The sequence below is a fragment of the Alligator sinensis genome, unplaced genomic scaffold, assembly GCF_000455745.1.
Source record: "Alligator sinensis unplaced genomic scaffold, ASM45574v1 scaffold301_2, whole genome shotgun sequence".
NCBI classification, from domain to species: Eukaryota; Metazoa; Chordata; order Crocodylia; family Alligatoridae; genus Alligator; species Alligator sinensis.
Window position 1 is genome coordinate 1,874,831 of NW_005841874.1, and position 14,335 is coordinate 1,889,165.

At 48.3% G+C, this 14,335-nt stretch overlaps 1 protein-coding gene across 1 annotated transcript in view; it reads left to right on the top strand.

The window, feature by feature from the left end:
- MCF2L2 (MCF.2 cell line derived transforming sequence-like 2) overlaps positions 1 to 14,335 on the top strand; it is a 219,630-nt gene that overhangs the window by 63,505 nt on the left and 141,790 nt on the right. The window contains exons 6-9 of the mRNA XM_025195968.1: positions 3,840 to 3,956; positions 6,341 to 6,490; positions 12,723 to 12,847; positions 14,153 to 14,267. Of these exons, the coding sequence (XP_025051753.1) occupies positions 3,840 to 3,956; positions 6,341 to 6,490; positions 12,723 to 12,847; positions 14,153 to 14,267 (507 nt within the window). The remainder of the gene's footprint in view (positions 1 to 3,839; positions 3,957 to 6,340; positions 6,491 to 12,722; positions 12,848 to 14,152; positions 14,268 to 14,335) is intronic.

Sequence of the window (14,335 nt, forward strand, 5' to 3'; positions counted from 1 at the left end):
AAGATGTGATTCAGAGGGTGTGCCCCTATCTCCCATGCTCAGTAGCTACTGATGCCCCTTTCCTCTAAGCAAGTGTCCAGTCCCTTGTTGAATCTGGCTAAACTGTCAGCTTCCACAACATTGGGTGGCAACCAGTCCCACACTTTAACTACATAGTGGGCGCACCTACACGTGCGTTGTTAGTGTGCAGTAACCAGCGTTACTGCACAGTTCTGGTGGTGCACAGGTTTTTCCCCACACTACCGTGCAGTAGTGTTGGCATCACAGTTCCCGTAGACGGGTGGCATCATGTAGCATCTCATGTAGATGTGCCCACTATGTGAAGAAATTTACTTCCTTTTGTTTTAAACTTACTGTATTTACTCGACTCTAAGATGACCCTGAATGTAAGATGACCCCCACCCAATAATTAGATTCTATATGTGGAAAATGTATAAATGTGTTATAATCTTTCATAGATTTCATAGACATCAGGGCTGGAAGGGACCTCGGAAGATCATCGAGTCCAGCCCCCCGCCCAAAGGGCAGGAAGTCAGCTGGGGTCATAGGATCCCAGCAAGATAAGCATCCAGTTTCATCTTGAAGGTGTTCAATGAAGGCGCTTGAACCACCTCCGGTGGCAGGCTGTTCCAGACCTTGGGGGCTCGGACAGTAAAGAAGTTCTTCCTTATGTCCAGCCTGAAATGATCTTGAAGTAGTTTGTGACCATTCGACCTCGTCATCCCTTGGGGCGCTCTGGTGAACAAACGTTCCCCCAGATGCTGGTGGTCACCCTTGATAAACTTGTAGGTGGCCATCAGATCACCCCTGAGCCTGCGCTTTTCCAGGCTAAAGAGCCCCAGGGCTCTCGGCCTGTCATCGTAGGGTCTGCTTCCCTGACCTCTGATCATGCGCGTGGCTCTTCTCTGGACTCTCTCAAGCTTCTCCACATCCTTTTTGAATTGTGGAGCCCAAAACTGGACACAGTACTCCAGCTGCGGCCTCACTAAGGCCGAGTACAAGGGGAGAATGATGTCCCGGGATTTGCTTGAGAAGCATCTATGGCCAGTTTCTCTAAGAGGTGATTATGGGAAACCAGGTCAAAGGCTTTTTTGAAGTCAAGATATATGACATCAATCTCTTCTCCCTTGTCCAGGTGACAGGTCACCTGGTCGTAGAAGGAAATGAGATTGGTCAAGCAAGACCTACCCACAACAAACCCGTGCTGGCTATCCCTTAAGATGTTGTCGTCGGCCAGTCCATTAAGGATGGCCTCTTTAATAAACTTTTCTAAGATCTTCCCCGGGATAGAAGTCAGGCTGATGGGCCTATAGTTAGCCGGATCCACTTTCCTCCCTTTCTTGAAGATAGGCACCACATTGGCCTTCTTCCAGTCTTCGGGCACTACACCAGAGCGCCAAGAGTTTTCAAAGATCCGTGCTAGAGGCTGGGCTATGATGCTCGCCAGCTCCTTGAGTACCCTGGGGTGAAGATTGTCAGGGCCGGCTGACTTGAAGGTATCCAGCTTCTCAAGATGTTCCTTCATGAAGTCAGCATCAATGGAGGGCAGGGGATCACCCTCACCCGGACTTCTTCCATGTATAGAACTTAATTATCAGGGGGTTGTCTTTAATTCATTCCCCCTACTGCTGCAGGGGGGGCAGGTGGTGTGGGGAGGTCAGCAGCTTGCCCCTGTCCCCCACCACTCCCCCTACTACGTCTGCCCCCTGCCTTCACCCATGGGAGGACCGGGCTGCAGGGGGAGATGATGGAGCGCAGAGGTGGTGGTGGGCAGGGCCCAGGGGCAGGCAGCACTGCGGCCATCGCTGGACCCTGGGCAGGGACTGGAGCCTGAGCCATGGCAGCTGCCTGCTGCCCCCACCGCCCTCATATGCAATTCTAAGTTGAGGGCCTCCCCCTGCCCCATGTTAAATGGGGAAAAAAACCCATGTCTTAAAATCAAGTCAATATGTTATTATCTACTAGTTTCATTTTGTGACCCCTAGTTCTTGTACTGAGAGAGAGTAAATAATAAATCCCTATTGACTTTCTCTTCATCATTTAGTATTTGGTAAAGCTTTCTCATGTCCTCAAGCACCTCTTTTCTAAACTGAACGGGTCTGGCCTCGTTAGCTTCTCCCTATAATGAGGCCCCTCCAGGCCACTCATCATCCTTGTTGCCCCTTCTCTGGACCTTCTCCAGTTTTTCTCCATCCTTTTTGAGGTGTGGGGACCAGAATTGGGCACAGTATTCAAGGTGTGGATGCACCATGGATTTATAACGGGACATGATGGGTGTCTGTACATGTGCTCTGGGAGTGATGGGGGGCACTTTAATTCCACTCTAATTAAAACGCCCAGAGCGTCTCACGTATCAGCATCTCCACGCTTCACAATGACGGCAGGGCACTTTATCTAAAGCTCATTCAACAAGCTTTTGATAAAGTTGCCCCGCTGACATTTTGAAGCATGGGGATGCAGATGCATGAGACGCAGAGGCTGGCTGGATCACAGTAATTACCGTGCTCCAGCAAACTCGATTAATTGAGTAATTACAATGTGCTGGAATAGTGTCCACGCTCGTGTATGGGTACTTTCCATTGATACTCTCCCTGGCATGCTGTCCCTGGCTCCAGGGGCTCACCGCCTGCAGGCTCCATGCTCTGGCAAGGCCGCCTGGCAGCTTCACTCCTGGCTGCTGGGAGTTATCTACGGTGTGGGGAAGCATGTCTCCCAGCGGTTATCCTCCCGTAGCCCCCTCACCTGGGACTGGACTTGATGGGGCTTAAAAGAAAGCTGAGCCTCCCATACCCCATTATCTTCCTGGCCAAGGGAGAACAGGAGAAAAGGGGCAGGGGGCTACAAGAAAAGTTCAGTTAACCTCAGGTAAAGCAAGCTTAATTGAAGTTTTCCCTTGCCTTGTGCTGGGATTAAAGGTACAGGCAGCCCTGAGCTTTGGGAGGGGGCCTGGGATGGGGCAGGGTCCTGAGGTCCAGCTTGGCAGGGCTCTTTGCAGGCAGCTGCCTGAGCTCCGGTCACCAGCTCCCTCCTTCCCAGGGCAGGTGGGGCCTGGGAAGCCAATTCAATTCAAACAGTTTTTCAAGATTTCTCTCCTCCCACCCCCTGCTCTGGCTGGCAGTGCAGGGAGGGAAGCCACAGGCAGAGCCCGTGCTGGTTTCTCCACCTCTGAGCTACATGGGGGTCGGACTCGATGATCTATTGAGGTCCCTTCCGACCCTAACATCTATGAATCTATGCCACCCTCCCCTGTCCTCTTGCACCCCCAGGGGGGGATTAGAGGACCCATGCCCCTGCTCACCAGGCACGTGACAGTTGTGCAGGTCTGACAGGGCATTAAGCCTTACCCTGCACCTGCTCTGAAACTGTTCTAACTTGATGATAGCATATAACATGCCACATATTTAAAATGTTTTAAAAGTAACCTGTAGAGCAGTGCCGCAGGGTAAGGCTTAATGCCCTCTCAGACCTGCACAACTGTGACGTGCCTGGTGAGCAGGGGCATGGGCAAGAGCTCCTCTAATCCCCCCCTGGGGCTGCGAGAGGACAGGGGAGGGTGGCATGTAGCTCAGAGGTGGAGAAACCAGCACGGGCTCTGCCTGTGGCTTCCCTACATTATCTACAATAGATGGTCTATTAAAGTAGCTATCTATATCACCGTGAGTTCTGCTGACGGGTCGAATAAATATTGTAGATAATGACAATTTATTAACCCTCAGCCTTGACAGAGAACTAGTCAGGGAAAAGTTCAGCCCTCCCCATTTAAACTGAATAAGAAAGATGACTCCGAAGGGCAGCATTATATCTCTCCATTAACGTGCTCTTTTGATTCCTCATTGCAGATCATCATGTTAAATTCTGTTTCTGATCTACATGGCTATATTGACAAAAGTCAGCTCACCCGGGAACTTGGGGGGACTCTGGAGTACGGCCACAGCCAATGGATACACCATCGAACTGTGAGTACAGCCGCCGACTGTCTTCAGGACATGGTTTCAACCTAAATGAGATAATTCAGAGAAATCCATAATTCTCCAGTGAGAGCAAAGGCTGTGACTTCTGTTGAAGCTTGAGGGGACTTTATCCAAGTTAATCCACTTCACAATGAAGGGAGGATTAGAGCCTCCCAAGACCTTGGCAGGGCTGTTCACACAGTGCTTATCTAGGCCTCAGCTCAATAAACAAGCCCATGTGCTTAAGCACAGTCTCAATCTCAAGCAATTTGCTGGAATCAGCTGGACTTCAACACAATATTAAAGGGAAACATGTGGCGAAGTGACTTCCTGCATCAGAACCCAGAGCCTCTCGGTAAGGACTGTGAATGGTCTAATAAGGCGCCAAAAACACTTGGGGCATCAAGTTTTCTTTTGTTTCCATTTCTTTGCTCCATAAATGTGCACGCTAAACTAGGTCTTGCTTCTCCGTAGCCCAGGGACATCTCACTTACTGTGGGAGCTGGAAGGCTCGTGGTCTCGTAGCACTGAAGGGACTGATCCGCTTTCTGAACTGACTCATCTGGTTCAGTGGCTAATATTTAAACAATATGAGCAGCGGTACATCCTTGTCCCCATGTTCAGGAGCACTGAGATTTGGGATGCTAGTTCGTCTTGTTATAGAGAAAGGGAGAAGATGAGACTCTGGGCCCGTGTCATGCCGACGGACCTGATTGCTCTGAGTACATGGACTACACAAGACTGCAGCTGCTGAGTACACATGCGGGATCATAAGCAGGCTTGTGCAGCCTGTGTTGAAGCCCCAACCACCAAGGCCTAGGGCAGAAGTTGAATAAACTGGTTTGAGCTGAGTCAGTTCAGTCTGATACTACATTCAACCAGGTTTACCTCAAACCAGTTTTGGCCATTTTGAAACCGGTTTCTGCGCACTGATCTAGGTTTAAACCAGTTTCTGATCACTTAAACTAGTCTGTTGTAACTTCTGCCCCTAGCCCTGCTGTGTTACAGATTTGAACCGGTCTCTGATCGCTTATTCTGGTTTATGTGTAATTTCTGTCCCTAGCCCAAGGCTAAAACTGCACCAGCACCTGAGCTGGCTAGGTTCAAGCTAGCTGGGGTACATCTGTACATGCTGCACTCCCACTTCCTGATCACAGTATAGACACAGCCCGAACAGGGGAAATACTGTGTACACCTTTTAGTGGGAGGTTCATTCATTTTAATTTCTCTCTGCTTCTTGTTAAACACTGTCTCCCATAATTTGCTCATCTCTAAGCCCCGTTCCAGCAAGCGAGGTTGATGATAACGAATTCCAGCGTTCTCCGGGGCAGGAAATCTGCATGGCAGTCAGCCCAGCAGTAACAAGTTATTCATTGTTCAGCCGGGCTTGACAACGTCACGAACACAGTTGTAACTAGACTCAGTCCAAGTCTAGCGTGAACAGGATCAAACTGTGGGCGAATGAATGTAAACAGTTGGGAGCATTGATGCAAAGTGGAGGTCATCGGCAGGTTTTAGTGAAGACAATAAACTGGGGCAGTGTTCCTGAAACGCAAGGAAACAGTCCCACGCAGCTACAGGACACAAGAGAGAATGTCACAGCTGAGGAATTTGTTCTTGATATTTTGCCCTGACAAACTAATATTTGAATCACAGGGTTTGAAGTGTCCACATGCTGCTTTCCACAGCCTTCATTTCTCTCACTTCCAACTTAACAGAAGTCGTCAGTATGTGTTTGGGTGTGAAAAGTAGTTGTGTTGGAGCATTCAGGGGACAGAGAGGCAGCAAGATTCAATATTAACTTCAAAAGCACGTGCATTTTTAACTCCCTTTTTTTGTGTTAAGCTTTCTATAGCACTATGGACACAGGGCTTGGAAGGGGACAACTATGGAATACCAATTCAAGCACAGATGGGCATTAAGGATTTGTGCACCTGGACTCAAGTGCAATGTAGACAGATCCTCACTGATTAGACAGTGATGATAAACCTGTTCAGGGAGGCCTTGCCCAAAGTACTTTGGCCTTACTGAAGAGTTGTTGGTAATTCAGAGTGCTTTAGGCAGAAGCACATGGGATAAGGAGCCAAATCTCTTGGCTCTCCTGCTGCTGCTCTCTGTGGCTTTGGGCAAGTTGATCAGTTCTGGGTACAGGAAGTGGTAATGTTAGCCAGCCTAACGATCTGCTGGAGCGCTGTGGCTCAGAGCTCTGGTGGCAGTAATAACCTGTCATCTTCTAGTGGACCCATCCACCCAACGTGGCATATTACCAGTGCGTTAGGTTTAGCGCAAGAAAACACGTCACTGTGTGAGCACAAAGCAGTGCTAGTGAGTAGCACGGACCTTACAGTATGACCGGTCCATGACTGCATATAAACCTACTGCTTTTCCAGGCTATCGAGAACTTTGCAATGACCGTGAAAACCACGGCACAGATGCTGCAGACTTTTGGAACGGACCTGGCCGAGACTGAACTTCCCAACGACGTGCAGTGCACCGAGGAGCTCCTGTCCTCCCACACAGACCAGCACGACAAGCTGAAGGTGAGCAGCCCTGCCAGCGTGGCGTTGGGTTTTACCATTTAATAAATACTTGTGCTGTAAGTCAGGAGTTGATTGGTTGGGAAATAGCTGAGGAGGAGAAGGACCTGGGTGCGTGAATGGATCTGAGCTGTCCGTGCCAAGCAGCCAGGCAAAGCGGGCAAATGCAGTCTGAGGATGTATAAGGCAAGGTGTCTCCAGTAGAGACAGCGAGGGATTAAAGCCATGGTATAAGACGCTGGTGACACCCCAGCTGGAATATTGGTCTGCAACAAAGATAAGCTCAGACTGGTAGAGAAATCAATACTTGGAGCATCAGGGAAACGGAGTAGTTCATCCTCTCCCCCTGTTAGGATTATCACAGGCCTGGAGACCCTGTCATCATGAGAGAAGGCTTGTTCAACCAAAGCAAAGGGTAAGGGAGGGGTGGCTGTGTATAAATACATCACTGAGTCAACGCCAGAGGAGGAGAGGAGGTTTTTAAGAGAAAAGGCAATCTTGGTACCAGGAAGAACGAGTATAAATTGGTCCTGAATAACCGAGGCTGGAAATTAGAAGTCGGTTTCCAACCGTCGGAGCAGCGAGGATCTGAATGAATAGTTTGAAGCTGGCTGTCTGACGGTCTCAGTACTTTTGAACCTTGAATAACCACAGGAGCTCCGGAGGAGGATGGAGGGGCCAGAAACCAACCTCGCTCTAAAATGAAGCGTGCTAATTTTCTGACGGGGATGCTGTGCTGTGCTTGCCTGTGATTGCCATGGGCTGGGTTCAGTGATTCATAAGGTCCCTTCCTGTCCTGTGTGTTTTGAACTACAGGGGTTTGCTCTCTGATTTGACTCAGCATCAGCTTTCTCCAGCCTGAAATAAAGTGCCTTTCTCCTTTTCCGGCAACCACACAATAAATAGCAGCCCCTTAGGAAACCACAGAAGCTGGTGTTGGATGAATGCTGGACACTGGCCAGTGGACAGACAAAACCAGCATACAGACTTGTTTAGGGTTGTCAGGCCGACCCTTGGCATTGGCAGAGTTGGCATCGCTGACATTGGTTTGGTGGAAGAGTCTGATTTGTACCTCGTGCTTTTTACTGCATGCCATACACTGACTCGGAAAGCGGGCTTTGCCTTCTGTCTTTCAGCTCTAGCATTAACAATCTTAATTTAACACATTGCAGCTCAGCAGTCTAACACTTAATTGGAAAGTAGTCACGCTCCCAGACTAACCGCACTACCCTCTTTCAGATAGTCTGACAGCTCAGAACAGATGCCTGGGTGGTGAAATCACTAATGAATCTCCATATTAGTGCTCCCACCATTATAACACCAGGGGTACTATGCCAGTGCCAGACAACTGTAGGAGAGTTCCCCAAAAAGGGCTAATACAGACAAGACTCTTTGAACCATGGCACCAGTCCAGCCCTCCTACCTTTCAGGTGGATGCATGGTGCGGTTTACCTTATGTGTGCATGATCTTTCTAGGTGAAAACTTGAAAAACAAGGCCTTCATTGCCATGTGTGGACACATGGCAGTTTTCTTAAGAACAGGGGTTTTCTCCAGGCAGTGCCAGACACAAAATATGCCTTTTCTCTCTCCCTCTCACTGTGATACATCAGTTGCCTTCCTCCTCTCCCAGACGTAGTTGCATTTTATTGCTTCTATAAGTATAAAGGACCCAGCCCCATGAAGTGAGGTCCTCTGAGGCATTGTCTGCTAAAAGTATCTTTAAGCTGTAAGTGAGCCCAGAGGATTTATGAGAGGCATCGGTAAGTGTACAGACTCCTTTACGGATAGCACAGCACCAAGGTTAAAATAATTCAAGTACAGCAGTTTGAGTTATTGCTGTTGTGGTCAGTCAAGGTTTAAAAGTAGTGTGGATATCAGACGGCCAACTTCAAGCTATTTATTTATTGAGGGGCAGAGATGTGGGTTTCCTGGAAATTTTTGAATTTTCCAGAAAATTTTCCAATGCCCTAAATAGAGCGTGATCTGATTTAGCACATTGAGTTGATTTGTATTTATTAAACAAAACTAAAAAGTACCCCATGTTAATGTTATGTCCCAATAGCCACAAGTATTTGAACTGAAGTATTTGATTAGGAAAAAAATTAAATACAACACACTTAATGTGGTTTAAAGGTTATATTCAAAGCTTTATGTGGATAGAAATTATTTGTATTGGAATACTTGTAAAAATGTTAAGACACAATAGCATGTACTTCCCTTACACCGTTTGTTTAAATTTAAGAAAGAAACCCCAAAGGCCTTAAAAACTGTTGAGACACTAATTTTAGCACACCCAAAGAGCTGTGCATGATATGCCGTACTTTGGTTTTGATTTGACCTGCACAGCCAATTAGGTGAAGTCATAACTTGATTTTTGGTTCGGATGATTGTGTGTGTGTATTTGTCCTCCTGTTTGCAGATCAATAAAACATGCGTGCTCTCTAGACATGTCACTTTGTATGGGGGAGCGCATTAGCATATAGAAACTCTCCACACTTCCTAGAGATAATCACCTGAAAAACATTCATTACAACTTTGAAACTGCCAAGCTTGCCTAATATTGCACTGGCATCCATTCATCGTTACTAATGAATTTTATGAAACAATTTGTAGAAATGGAAAATTTCCCACGGAAAAATAAAGCACTGGAAAGTTTTCCATTTGGGAAAGTTTTCCGCCCCACATCTCTGTTGAGGGGAACCTGCTGTTGTGGTTTGTCAGGGATTTTTCGGGGCTTTGAGCCTTTCTGGATAAAGCAGGACACGGTTAGGGCTGCCAGGCTCTGGAACGGGCTCCCAAGGGAGGTGGTGCTCTCCCCTACCCTGGGGGTCTTCAAGAGGAGGTTGGATAGATATCTGGTTGGGGCGTTATGATCCCAGCACTCGTGCCTGCCCAGGGCAGGGGGGCAGACTTGATGATCTGTTCAGGTCCCTTCCGACCCTAGAAACTATGAAACTATGCTCTAATTAAGAAGAACAACAAAGGAAACCCTGAAATGAAGGTGACATGGTACCTCTTTGGTGAGCAGAGGTTTTCCCCAAAACGAATGCTCAAAGCTCTCCATTTATATCCACGCATTTCAGCAAAAAGATCAGTGGAAGTTTCTGCGCTTTTCCTAAACCGGTTTTGACCCAACCCCCTTATCTTTGTTTTGAACACAGTATCCCAAACTCAGCAAACCAACTGTTTCGATATGCTCACGCGCCCCCCGTACAAAGTGCTTGCTTGGAGATCCGTAGTCACCTCTCCAAAGGGCGCTGCAGTCGGTAGACTGGCTTAACGTGATGAAACGTGCGGGGGGCCGAGGTGCAAAGTTCTGCACGTACTTGAGATACAGACATTTTGGGGAGACGAGATGCTGACTAAACGCGTGTTCTTGTGGCAAATTATGACGTCACAGGGGATTCAGGAAACCGAAATCCGTGTCCTCCCCGTCACGTGTGTGGCCAGGCTCCTGGACATTCGAGGAGAGGCCCTTTCTCCCTGGAAGCTAGCGGTTTTGTTCTCTCACCCTGTTTGGAAGTTGGGTGTTGGGTGGGTTTTCAGCTCTTGCGCTGGTACAGTGGAGGCCTCCAAAAGTCCTGGCAGATGGACTGGTGGTGCCATGCCTTGCAGCGGTTCTGATAGGATCTCCCGTGTGTCCTTAGTGGGTTCGGCTGATCTTCAAAGCGGTGTTGTTGTTAGAACAAGATCAACAGGATCCTTTGTCACTAGGACCCCTACCAGTCAGCAGTTCAGGACTAATCTATCTCCTGCCATCGCATTCGCTCCTTTACGTTTTCCTCTGTGATTATCTGAGGACTAATAACAGCATTCGGATAAGACCGCACTTGAGCTTGTCAGAGCACCGCATGGTCAGAAATTATTCATGGGAAGCTCTTCAGTTAGGAGTCCGGGATGCTTTTTCATGCTGATTTTCACTGTCCTTTCTTTGGAACACCACCAGGTTTAGGGCCTTACCGCTCTACTGAAGTCAATGGCAGCTTTGTTACAGATTACTGTGGGGTCAGGAGCAGGCCCTTTGGTAGTAAATGTGTGCTATTGAGGTCCTTCTGGCAGAGGTAACTGTGTGCTGAAAGGATGCTCAATAGCCACTTCAGTAGCAGCAGTTAATGCTCTCTGCTGCATCGGGCTGCATTTTCTTGGCAGCCGTGGAAATTTGGCCGTTTGACATGAAGTCAGCACAGAGGCTGATTCACAGCCTGATGAAATCTTCCCGTTGTCCTTAATGGGCTTGGAAACAAGTCCCTCTGTTGAGGACATTTAAAGAAGGAACATGCCAGATTGGCTGTATCTCTTGCTCTGTGTCTGGGGAGCTTTGTTGCAGAAAGCGGAGGTAGCTGCATCCACTAAACACCGATAAACAGAAGTGGAAGAGGCTAGTAAAGGGGTAGAGACTTTGTCTAAAGGGAGCAAGCAGTAAAATGAAGGCAGATTCTTTATTAACTCACAAAAACAGTGACAGACTTTCCACCCTGTCCCAGATGCCTTCCCGCTAGTGTTCTCAAGTCGCTCTTGCCTCTACTCCCTTCTCTTCCGTTTGCTTGGATGGCAAAGGTGTGATGTGAAGATGTGGCTCCTTTGTGCAGCTCGGCTCAGTGGGAGGGGGAGAAAGATGCATGGGAAGATGAGAGCTTATGGGAAAATAACGAGACCTAGGTCATGGAGTTCCTTGCACGACTTCCAAACCCATTTTAGAGCAATTTTATGCTCTAGTTACATGGTCACCGATGCCCAGTTTGGATATGGTACCTAGAGAGACATGGTTTGTTAAGTGCCACCCACACAAAGTGATTGTGCTGTCCTCAAAACCCAGCCTGAGCTACAACTTGCACAAGGCAGCCAGGGATATCTTTAAACGTAATATGTCTGTCAAAGCAAATGCCCACCTCGTGTCTCTAAATGCTGCCTGTCGTAGGTAAGCATCTGGTCCCATTTCTGAAGCACCCGAGCGCTCAGTCTTTAAAGTACTGAGCCTGACAACACAGCCTGGGGAAGAGCAGGGCTCTTCGTTCCCATTTTAAAGATGAGGAAACTGAGGCACAGTGGTTAAGTGACTTGCCAAAGGTTACACAAGAAGTCTGTGATGGAGCTGGGAATTAAAGCGTGGTCAGAACTTTTAGGCTTGCGCCCTAACCACTGGACCATCCTTTCTATCTTCCCTGGTCTTACTTCATGGTGGGGACTGAGACCTTGCGACCTTTTTGGGCTGTGTGTAGACAAACGAGGGGCATGCGTGCACGACACTTTAAAGCGGGCTAAATGCTTTTGCACCGCTTTAATGTTTGCATGCCTTGGCGGCGTATTGCGCATTAATTCCAGCCACTGCAGGAAATTCAGCGGCGTAATGCGCCTTAAATGACTTGGCGCAACTCCTTCCAGGAGTTTTAGTTTGCTGCCCTACAGCTGCGAGCAAAGCACCAGGCTCCGTGCAGCTCCACAGCTCTGCAGGCAGCCTGGCAGCAGCCCGGGAAGGCAGGCTTTGCCCAAGAAAAGCAGCAAGCCTGATCTTTTTTTTTTTCCCCCCCTGGAGCCTTCCTGCCTGCCTGAGCTGCGCGGGGGCCCAGTGCTTCCCTCTGTAGCTGTGGTGCCCCCCGGGACCACCTGAGCCGGGTGCCTGCAGGTGGGTGCCACGTGGGGGAGACCACCGCTACTGCGGAGGGAAGCACCAGCCCCCGCAGCCCAGGGGCTGCTCTACCTGCTGGCAGCTCATCCTCCCCTCCCCACCACCGGAGAGGCAGGTAAGTCGGGTGTGTGCTCAACACGGGGTTTTAATTGGCCCTAAGTTGAAGCAGTGTTTTTAAAAACCCACTGCTTCAATTTAGGACCCCCATTTCATCTACCCCCCCACCCCTTGGACAGCATTGTAAATGGTGTGCTGTGACTGTGCTAACATCGTTCAACAAAGTTCCCTCGTGTGCTGTGGTATCTCAAGGCTAATGTTTCAGCCCTTTAAATGCTAAACTGCAAGTTTTGTGTGTGTCTAAAAATGTTCTCCCATCAGAAACCCAGAAAATTCAAACGTTCTTCTACTTTTCAGGGAATACCACATCATTATCATCACTCAGCAAGCCTACTTCCTTCCTTCCTTCCTTCCTTCCGGTGTTTCATTCTCCAAAGAGAATCCTCCACTGGAGTTGGCACTATGACCCACTTAACGGTTAGAAATAACTATTAACCACCAGATTTGAAACAACCTTATTTGGACTGATTTTTTTTTTTTGTTCTCTCCAGGATGAGCTGAAACTTGCTGTGAAGCAGGGGGCCACGCTGCTGACGTGCATTAGGGAGCCAGTCACACGAAGTGCCACTAGCAAACTCAGCCCGGACGAGCTGGAAAATGTAGCAACCGTGGAAAGGTTTGTGAACCTTGATGACATTATCTAGGTTGCTGACTTATTCCCTGATTTATGTCCTGATTGGAATAACTCTTTAACATCTCTTAGTTCACAGTTGGTTTACTGGACACAATGCCATATGTTTTGAGGAAGGAAAGACAAGGTAGGGGCTCTGAATGGGTGAAACCAGCAGGACCCGTTTAAACGAGGCTTAGGCCTGTTTCGTTAGGTCACTCACTACAGGGCACCACATTTAACGTGCTGCCGTATTCCCCTCTCAGCACAGACATTGGCCTCACGTGCCTGGCTGTGGTGGGAAAAGGGAGTATGCTATGTATGTGTGTCAAGAGGAAGTATGTGCATTTTTCTACAGAAACACTTAGGGAACCTTGGATGGAAGAGAGCCTCTTAAACACAAGTACATTTACCCTGGGCTTCATCCACAGCTGCAGTAAAGAGGAAGATGCTCCGCTTCCCTCAGGGACCTCTGGTTACCACCACAGAAATCACAGCCATTGCTCAGCCCCTTGCTCCTCCCTGCTGCACTGGAAAGGAAACAGCAAACACCATGCCTATATTTCAGCATGCCTCACCTGGCCTGGAGCTGCACTGCTTGAACTAGAGCTGGGTGAAATGTGTTGGCAAACAGTATAGATTCATTACCAATTGACTGGACAATCAGATCATTCATTGGTTGTTCTAGGAGTCAGGAAGGAAGTTTTTCATCTTACTCCCCATGTACAAGAGTGCCCAGCTGACCGCCTGCTCTTGGGTTTTCTTAAGCTGCTTCCTTTTCTTATGATTAGGTTGCTGCCAGGGACGGGATACTGCACTTGCTGGATCACTGGTCCAGTCTGGAATAATCAGCAATAGATTCCTGCTTGAAAGATCCCTTAAAGCAATGAATGGGATTCACCCATGCTACACACGGACAGAGTAAATTAGCAGTGATGAAGCTGGGGAGAGAGAATTCACTCAGAAAACTGCATGCAATGCGTGGATGAACTGTGCTGATCTGTGGCAGGTGGATCCATGCAATTGGACTGATTATACCCCCCACCCCGGCCCAGTGCAAATCTCCATTCCACATTTCCTTATGCAGAGCTGGCTTGAAACAGAGATCTGCATCTCTCATGGGGAGGGCATGAGGGTGGAGTCCTTACGCCCTGCCCTCTCCATGAGCCTGTTCTGCTTTGGTGATCCTCTCTGCAATCCCTGACTGCCTGGCTGACTTTCTCCCTATGTGCATAGGTACTGAAACAAAAATACACTCCTGGGAGATAAATGCCAAGTGATGTTTTTGTTCTCTCTCTCATTTCTTAACAGGTTATTGGCTCAGTTGGATGAGACGGAAAAAGCCTTTGATCAGTTTTGGTCTAAGCATCAACTAAAGTTAGAACAGTGCCTACAGCTCCGCCACTTCGAGCATGATTTCAGAGAGGTATTTCACGTCTTCTTTAAATACAGCACTTTCTGGTGAATGGGCTCAAATTTTTCCACTATAGCTCT